The 14908-nt window shown below is 35.4% G+C and overlaps 1 protein-coding gene across 11 annotated transcripts in view; it reads right to left on the bottom strand.

The window, feature by feature from the left end:
- Dmd (dystrophin) overlaps positions 1–14908 on the bottom strand; it is a 2367748-nt gene that overhangs the window by 1244189 nt on the left and 1108651 nt on the right. For all 11 annotated transcript variants that reach the window (XM_063279795.1, XM_063279798.1, XM_063279800.1 and 8 more), the window contains one exon: positions 11297–11469. In XM_063279795.1, coding sequence (XP_063135865.1) covers positions 11297–11469 — 173 coding nt within the window. The remainder of the gene's footprint in view (positions 1–11296; positions 11470–14908) is intronic.

Raw genomic sequence — 14908 nt, 5'->3', positions numbered from 1 at the left:
ATATCCAGTGGATAGACATGGTCCCTGGTTGAGGGATTGGGCTACCCACCCATCACAAAAATTTTAACCCAAGGTTGTCCCTGTCTAAAGGAAATGCAGGAACAAAGAGAGGAGCAGAGACTGAAGGAAAGGCCATCAGGAGACTGCCTTACCTCAGGATTAATCCCATATGCAGACACCAAACCCAGCTACTATTGCTGATGTCAAGAAAAACTTGCTGACAGGAGCCTGGTATAGCTGTCCCCTGAGAGACTGCAATTGCCTGACTAATACAGAAGCAGATGCTCACAGCCAACCATCTGACTGAACACAGGGACCTCAATGGAAGAGTCAGGAAAAGGACTGAAAGAGATGAAGGGGTTTGCAATCCCATAGGAAGAACAACAATATCAACTAACCAGGCTCCCCAGAGCTCCCCAGGGACTAAACCACTAACTAGTGTTCACTTGGAGGGACCCATGGATGTAGAAGAGTATTGCTTTATCTGACGTCAATGAGAGGGTGGAGGCCCCTGGTCCTGTGGAGGCTGGATGTCCCAACACAGGGAAATGCTAGAGTGGTGAGGTGGAAGTGGGTGGGGGATGGGGGTGCACCCTCATAGAGACAGGAGGCCTGGGATGGGGGTTTCTGCAGAGGGGAAATCAGGAAGGGGTACATTTGAAAAATAAATAAATAAATAAATAAATAAATAAATAAATAACCAAAAATATATATTGGGGCAAAGGTCAGTACTTACAAAAAGGATTGTTTAGGTATATTCAAATATATAAATTACTCAAGGAAACCATAAAAATCTTTTAAAACCTAATTTTTCATGTAGAATTATGTTTAAAAATGTTCTCACTTTTAATGGGCAATTTTCTCTTTGGTAAGTGATAATTTGAAGATAAGTTTCAGAATGTTCAACAATAAATGAATTAATATGAAAATATTTCTTGTGAAAAATTCCTTATTGGGAAGAATGTATAATTCTCACAGAGTAAATTTAATACTTTTAAGGTTAAAAAATGCCTGAAATAAATGTCCCCAAGAATGGTAGATATCAAGACAAGCAATTTGTAACCAAATGGTAGCTGATGTTGTATTTCCCATAGGAAGAGCATTTTTGGCTCCCAAATTTTGCTCTTAGAATGCATGCAGTTCATTGACTCTTTTAGATGTTTGCTATATTAACAGCTGAAGTTCATGGTGTACCTTTATTATAGTAAAATGAAACTGACTGTGGAAAAATACCTTATATTGGTATGTTGTGAAATAAATTATGATATAAATGGAGTTCGTGGCTTTGTTCATTTCTCAAGATTGCTATTAACTCCAAAATTATACAGTTTTCATTTGTGGTTCTGAGTTTAGAAAAGATATGAATAACGTTGAACAAGTACTCTACCAGTGACTCAATACCCAGTCCTTCAAGCATGCAATTTCTCACTTACTTTTAAAGCTTTGTCAATCAAAATTTAGTTTGCATTGACAGGTATTCTGCAATACTGTTAGATTTAGCTTATGTGTCATTATAACATGAAATACATGGTTTCTTCTTGGTAAAAGGGGAGGGGGATAGCTAAAAGTGCACAGAGTTTAGAATAACACAAACCTAAACTTATGAACAGGATTTTGTGGGAACTGTACTGAGGAACAGTTTGAAGCAATGGATAGAAACCCAGGGAGTGAAAGGAGGTGATAAATATTTGCATTAGGTCCCAGTGGTTAAGCAAAACATCAGGAAAAAAAGTTAGTATTCTCCAAGCACTTCATACAAGCATTCTGCCATTAAACTACATCCCCATAAAGCCTTTATGCATTGCTTTGGGCAGCCTATTATGTAATACAGAGCTTCTTCTCATATTAAACACAGTAATTTAAACATATTTAAAAATACTGTATTTTCAGATAGTCGTGTCTAAAAGAAAACATTATAAGCATATATTTCTGTTCTGGGTCCTGAAACAAAAATCTAGAAGGGTGAAAATAAATGGTGCAGCATGAGGTTGACTGTAGGCAGTTAGTACTCCAGCAGATAAAATTTCATAACCAGAGTTCAAACAAGCTGAGCCACACACATCTATGTGAACCACAGAGGGGGAAAAGGTTCTTTTCTAATACTTAATTCTAAATTTAACTTTCAGGTTGTCTTGAGAATGAAAGGATGTCTGTAATTTGTTGGTTCCAAGTTTGACATGAAGTTATTTCTAAGATAGAAGCTACTTTGTGTTCTCCAGAAGCTTTATCTTACCTGTCCAAGAATAATAATGCCCAGTCACTTTTGTGTCTATTACAATTTTGACTTTATGTTATCTTTTTTGTAGGCATTATTTGGTCGAATTGATGGCATCTATTAAGTTACTTTATGCAATTTATGTATGACATACAAAATGGTATGGAAGCAGGATTGTTGTAAATAGTAAGCTTGTAGCCTAGGAAAATCATGACAATCCAGTTCTCTCTCCATTTCACTGCAAACTTATTTTTAAATCAAAAATAATGAAAGAGAAATTGTTTTAAAGGTCTGACAATATAAAAATGTAGATATCTTCATAAAAATCAAATACTGCTAAATTCATTTCTAGGTTAATTCAGGAAGCTAGAATCAGGGTTTGTCAAATGATCCAAAGCAGTAAAGGAGGATTAATTCTAGACAGAATTACTGTGTTTATAACTTTCCCAGACCTGTTCCAAAAACAAAGTGCTCATTTCTGTGCACATGATAAAGATATATATTTTCAACATTAATTTTCCATTTTTCCTGGAATGAAATATGTTTTAGCCGAAAGTATTTATATTTCTCAGCAATGCTTGCCACTTCAGAATATTCATGAGGCAAAACATTGGACAATGCAGAATAAACAGAAATACAATATAGCAGAACCTAGAAAACATCTTTAAAAGTCAATTTGAGGTGGGGAAATGATTCAGTGTGTAAGGTGTTGGTCATAGAGTTGTAGCTATCTGAGTTTACATTGTCAGAATTAGTACAAACTTAGATGTGCTAGTGTGTTAATGTCCAGCATTCTACAAGGAGAATGGAGATAGTTAAAGGAGAATTACAGGAAATTCAAAGGTCAGCTAGTCTGATTATGGAGTGACAAATAATCAAGTTTGCCTTAAAATACTGGATGCAAACCAAAATGTAAGGTTGTTTTTTGACTTTAAGCGTATGTCAGCACATAACTGTCATAGCATGTTTCCCGACTAAAACATGAGAATATCCATGTAGAGAGTTTAAACAAAACAATCAGCATACAGTTTGTCCCTTCCCCTCACATTTTTCTGTATTCTTTAGAGTATGAATTTGATGGGAGCTCCATTCTGCAACAGGGTAAAGGATAAATGTGCAGAATATAAGAATGATTAAAGGATAAATTGGTAGTTCGCAGTCACCAACATACACTGATTGAACATAGGTGTTTTCAGAGGGTGCAAATATGCTTTCCTCAAAAAAAAATCACTGTATGAACAGCTGTAAATATTGTTCTAAGCAAATTGTAATGGAGCAAATAACACTGCTAAGAAAAAAAATATATTAGCAGAGATTTGATGATAGTACTTCAATACTCATCAATTACATGCATTTTAATGCGCATTTAAAGAAAATAAGTTAATGATCTGACAAGGTAAAGAAACAGAGGGTGAATAAAGTCAGAAAAATTGTCTCCAAAATGTTGCTAATATTATAGATATATAATGTTGCCATTATCTATGATGAAGAAAGTCAATATATGTATGTAACTGTCATGGGGAAAGATGCACAATTGCCATAAGAAATAGATTCAGGATGAATTGGTCCATAGTTACCTCTAGAAATATGTCAATTTTATAGCTATCCACTTTCTTATTAGGAGAAAGTATTAAACTAGCCTTTATGTGACATCTTGCATATGGGACATATAAACCATGTGATCTGTAACGATTTCTAAGTAACTGAAAATATGGAGATATAAGGCAGATGATCTTGTGTAAAATGGCAACCTGGAAAAAGGCTTTCTGTATGCAGATCAGTAGGTTCCATATCCTTACCAGCGAAGCACCCCACAGAAATGAAAAGGTGCACTCGAAGGTTCAGTGGAAAATGTTCAAAAGAGAAAGAGAAGGCATGATTTTATTAAAGCTTTTTTAAAAATTCTGTTTGCATCCCTCTTGCCTTTATTTTTCCATTTTACAATTTTAAATATAAACTTCAGTCTAATGTGACCTTTGATGCAGAAAATTGTAGAGAAACATTCAATATTGCAAACTTTACTAAATAAATACAATAAGCATCTAGATAAAGAAATTAAACATCATATAGTACCCAGAAAGTGCTCAGGCTTGTATTTAATGAAGGTTTGTCAAACAAAAAATTCGATAAAACAAAAAGAAAAGAAACCACAGGACCTTTCATCTATCTCTAACTTCCAACGTACTCGTCTTTAGTTTTAAAAACAAAAAGGTGTTCCTTCAAGTCTGACTTATGTAGCACAGAGTTAAATAATGTTTCTTGCTTTAAGTTACACTGTTACCTCTCCATAAATATTTATTCACCAACATTTCATTAATTTTATACCACATCATAAATGATAGATTTACATTTTAAATCACACTTATTATTTTCTTATCCGTTTCAAAAGAATTTATACCACAAAAATCAGCATTATTTAAATCAGTGACCTTGATTTTATGTTCTACTAAGATAATACATAAAGCTCAAAAGCTTTATTTCAATTACTTATATGCATAGGGGATCCACCCTGAAATGACGGACTAAATGAAGTTTTCAAGGAGAAATAGAGTTTATAACAGCACTATCTAACCTTAGATCAGAAGAACCTTGTTGTAACACAATAATGCCATCTTATGGCTGTCTAGCAATTTGAAGTCTAGAAACTGCTTCACGTTTTTTTATTATCTTGTTTAAACTGTGGCTTACTTTGAAGTTGTAAGGAATAAATTCCTTAATATATGACAGGTTTATCACTGTCTTTGGGAATCTCAAACATGGTATCATAAAAAGACAATAACATAGAGTGTCACTTTGTAGGGCCTTTTTAAAAATATTTTTCATTCTTGAGAATTCTACATACCTACAGACACACACACACACACTGAAATATGGTCATATTTATACCCATTTTAACCCAAAATTTTCCTGTATCCCCCAAACATGCCCTTTCTTTATACATCCCTTTGAAAACTCATTAAGTGCTGCCAAAATGCTCATGGATATGAAGCCATCCACTCACATGCCAGGTTGAAGGGTTTGCCGAAAGAATACGGGATGCTGATCCTCTAATACTGGAAGGTATTTAAGTTATTTGTGATTGCCACATTTTCTATAGATCCTTTGACCTATCTAGGCACAGGTTCTTGGCTGTAATGATGTCATGAATGGGTCAATATCATGGACTGAGATTCAATTCTGGTGAAAATATAGTTTGTTAAACACATAATATTCATGCTACTACTACACATATAATTGTACTTTACCATTTTTATAATTACTGTTAAGTCACAGAGTTCACAGGTTGGTAAGATTACTGATTACCTTTTTTTTTCAGGTAGTGAGATTTTTGTTACAGTAGATTAAAACAAACATAAATACACACAAAGGGGCACAATTCAAAGAAGACATCGAAGAGTGTTCAGCCCTAAATTGGAAATCTGCATCACACACTATCCCCACAGCTCAGGGATCATCACAGAAGATGGAAAAGAAAGATCATAAGACTCAGAAATGGTGGTTTAAAGAATATTTTTTTCTGAACATTACTTGCAAGGTCTGTACATGTCCAAATGAGACAAAATTCTATCATAGAAGGTAATGAATGGTAGACACAAAATCCTACCCTAAATAAAGAACCTCTGGCAATTAATAGCTTCTAGAAGAGTCTATTTACTTTAGGAATTTGACCTTGGTAGGTTGACCATATTCCATGACAGGTCCCACCCCTAAAGTATTTGGACAGCATAAAAAGTGTTTCGCTTTGTGGTGTTTTCTAAGAAAAAACAAATGATTGGGTAATGAAATGGGGGTGAACTTGAAGAAGATGAAGGAAGAGGTGAATATGAACAAAATATACTGTATGGTAGCTTCAAAACACTGATAGAATAATACTTCAAAAAGAGTTAAACAGAATTATCAACAGTTATCAACAGAACAATCTAGAATGGCAGGGAAACACTTAAAAATGTTCAACATCCTTGGTCATCAGGGAAATGAAAATCAAAATGAACCTGAGATTCCACCTTATGCAAATCAGAATGGTTAAGATCAAGAACTCAAGAGAAAGCACATGCTGGCAAGGATGTGAAACAAGGAAAATAGTTCTCCGTTGCTGGTGGGATTGTAAACTTGTAAAACCACTCTCGAAATCCATCTGGTAGTAGCTCAGAAAATTGGAAATAGCTCTTCCTGGAAACCCAGGTATACTGTGCCTGGGCATATACCCAAAAGATGCTCTACCATATCACAAGGACATGTGCTTTATGATGTTTATAGTAGTCTTATTCGTAAGAGCTAGAAGCTGGAAACAGTCTAAATGTCCCTCAACTGAAGAATGGATAAAGAAAATGTAGTGCATCTACACAGAGGTATACTATCCAGCTATTAAAAACAAAGACATCATGAATTTTGCAGACAAATGGATGTAACTTGAAAATATCATCCTGAGTGAGATAACCCGGAAGCAGAAGGAAATGCATGGCATGTACCAACTTATAAATGAATATTAGCCTTAAAATACAGGATACACACACTACACTACACTACACAAACTCAAAGAATTTAAACAAACGTAAGCCCCTTCACTTAGAAGGGGAAATAAAATAGTAGTAGAAAACAGATAGAGGGAGGGAACAGTGTGGGAGAGGCTAGGGGAAGGGGAAAACAGGGACAGGATCAGGTATCGGTGAAGATAGTAAAGAGGCCTAAAGGACAAGAAAATGAATGGAAATATGCAGCTGCGAGGGTTGGGATATGGGGGAAACCTTTAGAGTGTCCCAGAGACCTGGGTTGGGGACTCCCAGGATTCTATGTAGGTGACTTTAGCTGAAATATCCAACAGTGTGGATATAGACCCTGAAAAGTCCACCTCTAGAAGTCAGAGAGGACCACCAATAGAGAAATGGGGACACCAACATACCTACAAAAATTTCAACCCAAAACTCTCCTGTCTAAAAGAAATACAGGGACAAGATTGGAGAGGATGGAGGAATATCTGACTAGTGACCTGTCCAACAAGCAATACATCCCACGGGCAGGCACCAATCCCTGACACTATTACTGAGGCTATGTTTTGCTTGAAGTCAGGAAGCTAGTCTTGCTCTTCTCTGAGAGGTCTACCAGAAGCTGATTGACACAGATGCAAATACTCACAGCCATGAATTGATCTGAGGACAGTGAGCCCTATGTAAGAGCTAGGGGAAGAATTGAAGGAGCTGAAGGTGATGACAACCCCATAGGAAGACCAACAGTGTCAACTAACCTGGGTCCCTGGCAGCTCGTAGAGAATAAGCCACCAACGTGCATACACAGGCTGGTCTGAAGCCCTTCAGCACACATGTAGCAGAAGACTGCCTTGTCTGGCAGAGAATGCACCTAATTTTGTAGAGACTTGTTTCCTCCAGGTGGTAGGATAACATGGTGGGCACCCTTTCAGAGGTGAAGGGGAGGGGAAAAGGGAAGAACTCTGTGAGGGGGAACTAGGAAGGGACAACATGTGGGATGTAAATAAAAAATAATTAATTAGTAAATAGGAAGAAATTAATCAGGATAAATGTACTAGATTTGAGTCATTCCTGAGTCTGAATAAGAAGGCTCTACTCCAATTTTTAGGGATATGATACTTTCCCATAAGAAAAGAATATAATTATTTATTCTTTTCTCACTGTCTGGGTATCAATGTCATCTACACATCTGTAATGATCTTCAGAGACTGAGTCCAATTCATCTCTCTAAAATAACTGGAAAACTAGAGTTATGAAAATTAATTATGGGCTAACCTGGTAAGGATGCTTGCTGCCAATGTAGAAGACCTGAATTTACTTCTTGGAATCCACATAATGACAGGAAAAATGCAACTCTCCCTATAATCTTGCGAAATGCACTTGTGTCCTATGAATGGTAGTACCATCTACTGACGTGAAATAATCAAATATACATAAGCATAGTAAATTAGCAGGAATTAAACTAGTCAGAGCCACAGGACAATTTTTGTCATTACACTAGCCCTTTTTAAGCAAGACACTGCAAATTTGCTCTATTGATGCTTCCCTACAACAACACAATAATTTGGGTAATCATTTTATCCTGTTTTATATATAAGGAGCATAAAAGTTAGTGATGTTGTTCAAGAATATATAGTCAGTCTAGAGAAAAGCCAGGATTCCAAAGGAAGGTGAACTCTAGAGTTCCTGGAAACAATTATAAAAGTTTTATCTTAGATTAGACTAAAGACATAGAAGATAATAGAACTACTAATGGTTGGAGAAATAGAGTGAATTTAGGTGACAAGAAAAACAGATGTATAATTATCTTTTGAACAAAGAAGAATAATCTTACTGTGTTTAGAGACATAGTTACTCCACAGAAACCTACATTATCACATATTTGTATGCAATTTCACCAACTTTCTCCATGGACTAGCATTAGTTTTTCCATTTTTATTATTTCCTCTGAGGTTGAAGGTGAATTGAAAAGAAAAAGAAACAGTTTTACTCTTTTAAAGGTAAATATAATGACTATATATCATCAGAAGTTATATGATTATAATGAAGAGTCAGCCTCAGAAAGGATCCTGCTTGTTTGCCATGACCGTATGTGCCTAAAGAAACACAATAATTACTGAGCATTGATGAAAACTCAGAAGTTCTTAGCAAAGTACAGAAGTTCTTAGCAAAGTCCAGAATGATGCAAGAAAAGAAGAAAACACAGAAGCCAGTAAAATACACATATTCTGGAAAAAGTGATGACTCTGACCTCATTTGCAGACTCTTGTTGTAGTAACTCACAATTGACCCATAAGGAATATGAATATATCCTAAAGTAACAATGTAAGACTGTATTTTATTGTATGTATATCAGAGTACTGATTTTCTCTCCTTTACATCAACAATTAAATTAGACATTTGATCATATATTAAGATAAATGTATTGCTTTGACTGAGGAGAGATATTTTCTTTTTTTAATGTTTTTTAAAGATTTATTTATTTATTCTATATAAGTACACTGTAGCTGTCTTCAGACATATCAGAAAAGGGCATCAGATCTCATTACACATGGTTGTGAGCCACCATGTGGTTGCTGGGATTTGAACTCTGGACCTCTGGAAGAGCAGTCAGTGCTGTTAACCACTCAACCATCTCTCCAGCCTGAGGAGAGATACTTTCACCTTTGCAAAATATAAATTAACTAAATGGTAAATTGTAAGAGAAGATCATCTAAGAATAGATATCCTATAGAGTGACAGCCAAATTTGGAAACACTAGTAAATATAAAGTAATATATGGATATAATATTATATTAAGTGATAAACTAATATTCAAACTTCAGGATATCATGATCCACTTATAATCTTGGATTAAGAGTCATAAAACATTTAAAGTGAATCCTATGTAATATGATGAGTAACACAGAAAGGAACCAAAACACTTTAGAAACTGCAGAGCAGTTTCATATTACTAACTCATAATATATGAAGGCCGGAGTACCCATAGCATATGACAAATGGCATGGTTGACCAGGCCTATGTGAATAGGGTTCATGTAAAGGCCTTTTATGGCACATTAAGGAGTCCGTGCTTTATTCAGAGGGAGATAAGATTACAGAACTAAAGTTATTATACTTTACAATAATAATACTAAATGAATGATGATTGGAAATATAGTAAAGACAATCATGGATGACAACTGAAATTAATGTCTGAAACATATATTTTAGAGTATAATGTAGTAAAATAAAACCCAAAGCCCAAGGTTAGCTATAAATAGAGACATGAGTGATACAAAATAATTCAAATACTTCTGAAGCAAAAGAAGAGGCCTATCTTTAAACTACAGAACTTAAAATTGGTTTATATGCTCAGTGCAAGAAGACTTGAGGCCCGAGGGAGTGGGGAGGTTGGAGGGGTGGGGTAGGAGTGGGGATAGTCTCTTGGAGATGGGGGGTATGAAATGAGGAACAGTCAGAAGATGGATCAGGATATAGAATATTTCATCCCAAACAAAAGAATATACCTTCCTCTCAGCACCCCATGGTACCTTCTCCAGAATTGACCATCTAATTGTCAAAAAACAGGCCTCAACAGATACAAGAAGATTGACATAATCCTATGCATCCTGTCAGATCACCAGGAACTAAGGCTGGTCTGCAATAACAACAAAAATGACAGAAACCCCATATATACATGGAAGCTGAACAATGCTTTACTCAATGATAACTTGGTCAAGGAACAAATAAAGACAGAAATTAAAGACTTTTAGACCCATTTCTCCAGCTGCACAGGAAGTGTTGTTGGGCACCAATGGGAGGAGAAGCCTTTGGTCCTGCCAAGGCTGGATCCCCCAGTGTAGGGGATATCAGGGGGGAGGCGGGAAGGGGGATGGTTCTTCTTATAGAAGAAGGTGTGAGAGATGGGATAGGGGACTTATGACCAGGAAACTGGGAAACACAGTGACATTTGAAATGTAAATAAAAAAATATCCTCTCTAACCCCCCAAAAAGACTGGACTGTGAAAAAGATTAAAGAATAAAAAAGAAAACTTGTATTCAAACTTTGTGAAAGAATAAATAATCCACTTTCTTGTGATGTGAGGTTACTGCTTCTGAATACCTTCAAAATTAATTCATAAGTTAAAAACTTAAGATAAGCACTAAAGCTGATTTCACATCAACTAAATATGTTTGCCACATTAAAAAATAGGGAAATACAGGGAATGAGACTATAAAATGTGTAAATATCAACTTACAATTTTAAATAATAAATGAAAATAAAGGGCTTTTATGTTAACATATACTTCTCTAAGAACCAAACTTATAAAAATACATAGGCAGCAGAAAGAATTAGAGATATATATTTTGTACTTTATATCAGCTTAATTATGAACAAAACAGCATTAACATGTGCAATTTTAGAGGATGATATATAAACATAATGTTTATTTCAGTAAAGAATAATTTTAGTATCTCATTCCATTAGTAATAATCCCCTTGTATTTTACAGTAATATTTTACAGTAATATTTTCTCCATGGAAACTGCTCAAAAATATTTTAGAGTTTCCCAAAAAGTGCTATAACATTTCAGTAAAATTAAAATGCTACCTACCCTTGTCGTTCCTTGTACATTCTGTTAAGTTTTTCCCAGTGGAAATCCATCTGTGACACTGCTTCCTGTAATTTCACCCTTTCCATGGGGGTGGCACTTTGTAAGGCTGCTGTCTTCTTCTTGTGAATAACATCAATCCGACCTGAGATTTGTTGCAAATTTTCTTTTATATTCTGAAATAAAATATATATATATATATATGTCATAAAATAAACTGGCTTTCTCTAGAGGGTAAAAAGGAGAAATAGTCCTAGAAGAAATTGTTTTATAATTCTAAATTATCAACCTTATACATATTAGACTTTCATTCCAATAGGTCAACTGTACTTGCAGAGGATCTAATGCTGATGTCTGGCTTCTACTGTGTTCTATATGCATATGGTTCACATAAACTCACTCAAGCATACAATACGCATATAAATTAATAACAATGCAAAATAAAAAATAATTCAGTTATCCTAGACAATAGACAAACATTTGGCCATGGGACTACCCTTAAGGAAGACAGATTCACCTTAAGCTTTGCTAAAGAAATAGCAATTTCAGACCCACGATAAGGTTCTGTTGAGCCTGACTATTTTCTAAGTCCTTTCTTTCTCCTTTTCTTATATTCTGACGTTTTCTTTCAGTTGCTGGCTTAAGGCCAAGTATACTTTCTCTAGTACTTCAGTCAATTTCACTCTTTCTCTAAAGTTTCTGAGAAGTTTGTAGAAGGAATAATGTGTCATTTGGTCATGTGTAAAGTTGAATGTAGGACAGTCATAATTCAAGAGACAGAAGTAGGAAAGACTTTATAGGCCATATGTCACATTTATAAAATATGACATAAGCAATCAGAAGTATATGATTTTATAAAATGTAAAGACCTGTGGGAAAACAGACTAGTATAGAGAGGTTAGAGATATCTAATAATGGGCTTTGAATCTCAAACTAAAAATTTTGCATTTAACAGTAGCTAATAGTGAAGTCTGTTTTTAAAAATTATTAATTATGGAAACTAATCTGTACAACCCAGTGAGACTATAGATCATGCCAATTATAAGCAAATCTTTGAAATAGACTTCTAAATTAAAAAGAAGGCAATTTTACTTATTGTCCTGTATATCTGCTCAAGACAGGTAGAATATAGTAATTATAGGTGATACAAATTAATTTCAAGTTTAAAAGGTTTTCTTAATAATTATATGTTATTTTCTTAAACTCCATGTGTATCTTATGATGAGAAACTTAATTTATTTTTTTTGACACCTCTACTGAACTCCAAGGAAAAAGGACATATCTGCCACATTAGGTACTGACATATGAGGGAAAGGAGGGCGTGATAACACCGAACTAGCCTGTGAATTTACTCATCTTTAAAAATTCACACTAAAACTCCCTTCTACCAGTTTTACTTAACAGAAATGGTAATCACAGAAATATGTGGTGTTTTAATTGCATAAGAGATGGTTACATGGCTAAAGGGGGATTTTAAGAGAATGCAAGAAACCTTGCATAAGGATAGAGCTCTTTAATAACATGGGTGGAGTAAAGAGAGCCATTTGTTCAAAGATTAAATTAAAAAATGGAATGTTGCAGATTGATTTATTTAGCATGAGGGGTATGTTTATCTATACAAGGTTTATATATTATACAACACAGTTGACACTACAACAAAAGTTATAAAAAGTTTCAAGAAAATAGATTGGATTTGCTATTAGTACCTTAAAATCACTGGACCTGGTGTGTATCCATCAGTCTTCGTTTACATTTGTCAGTTTCAATAGAACAGTCATGTTTTATAGCTCTGAGTCTCTGTTGTGTTTAGAGATGTTGCAATAACCTGACTAGGTCATATGCCAGGAGTTTATACCAAGATAACTTCACTGATGCTTTTGACAATTTGCCTGATCAGGGGAACTTATAATTCAGTAGCAGATAATCAGATGCAAAGTCAGACTCTAAAGGTCATGGATTTCTTTTTCACTTGGCTACTAATCCATTTCCAAGAATAAAATAGGGTTTCTACTATGTTTAAAGCAAGACAATTATTATGTATTCACATTAAAAGAAAGCTGAAGGGGCTTGCAACCCCATAAGAACAACAATGCCAACCAACCACAGCTCCCAGGGACTAAACCACCATCCAAAGAGTACACATGGACATACCCATGGCTCCAGCTGCATATATAGCAGAGTGTGGCCTCGTTGGGCACCTATGGGAGGAGAATCGCTTGGTCTTGCCAAGGCTGGACCCCCAGTGTAGGTGAATGTCAGAATGGGGAGGCGGGAAGGGGAGGGTGGTTGGGTGGGAGAACACCCTCGTAGAAGAATGGGAAGGGAGTATGGGATAGGTTGTGAGGATAACATGTGAAATGTATTTTTAAAAATCCAATAAAAATAACAGTAATATATGCTCATTGTGGTACAATTAAAAGTAATAAAAAGAAGAAAATGTTAAATATCCCCCCCCACAAGAAAAAGCTGGCATTTGCGTATATTGTAGTGGCCCAAATGCTTAAAGTAAAAACCTATGAGGACCTATAAAGGCCAGTGCACTCAATGTCAAGAGACTGGAGGCTCCAGGGAGAGCGCAGGTCGGGTGGATTAGGGGGGTGGTGACATCTTCACAGAGATATGGGGCAACTATGAGATGTGGAACAATCAGAGTATGGACCTGGAGGGGGATGAAGTCTGGACTGTAGAAATGATTAAATAAAAATAAATTAAAAATAAAACAAGTAGAAAGCATTAAACATTAAGTTGAGAGAATGTGTAAATGTACACGGTACATACACACATATACAATGTAGGTTATACTATTACTTGGTGTTAGTAGACTGATAGTTACTACCTAGCTGTCAGATGATTTATAATTTTTCCATGTGCTTGTATGTGTGATCGTTAGCAAAATTATTAAAAAACTTTCATTGTAATAAAAAAAGAAAAAATGCTAATATAAAAATAAAAGAATAGGATCTTACTCACCCACCATACAAGGTTTAATGTGATGTGTAAGCTTGTGTGTGTGTACCTGTGTGTATGAGTATTTGTATGTGTATGTGTGTGTGTGTGTGTGCGCGCGCGCGCGCACGCGTGCGCGCACACGCGTGCGCGCACATGCATGGGAGTGTGCACTTGTATGTTCCTTTTCACAAGGGAGCATATGTCTAAGCAAGAATAACTACGCATGATGTATACATTTTCTGGGGATTTGAGCTTAAGATGTTTCTTGATATTTAACTTTCAGTTCTCTGTAAAATAGTTGAATTGTTCAGAATAAGTTGTTAACAGTTCTACTATTCAAACGCAGAAGAAGTTTCTATCTTATATGAGAAAAGCAGAAATTGGGTCAGGGAATGTCATACTCCCTGCATATCAAGGTAATCACTCCTTGGCACATTTCCCAAGAAGAGTGTAAAGTGACTGGAATCCAAAACATCTCTTCAAAGACTCTATGTGTACTATCATGCCCTAGGCACTGCATACAGTAGAAGCACCAAAGAAAAAGATAATATTCTCTTAGTGTTTACACTAAAATATACAACCTCTTATAGTTTTGACTGTTTTAGTTTGTCTAGAAATAAGTGATCTTTACAGTTTTTGACCCCACAGAAATGAAACTATAGTTCC

Source organism: Rattus norvegicus, chromosome X (assembly GCF_036323735.1).
Source record: "Rattus norvegicus strain BN/NHsdMcwi chromosome X, GRCr8, whole genome shotgun sequence".
NCBI classification, from domain to species: Eukaryota; Metazoa; Chordata; class Mammalia; order Rodentia; family Muridae; genus Rattus; species Rattus norvegicus.
Note: the sequence above shows the minus strand (reverse complement) of the source record. Positions and strands in the feature narration are given on the sequence as shown.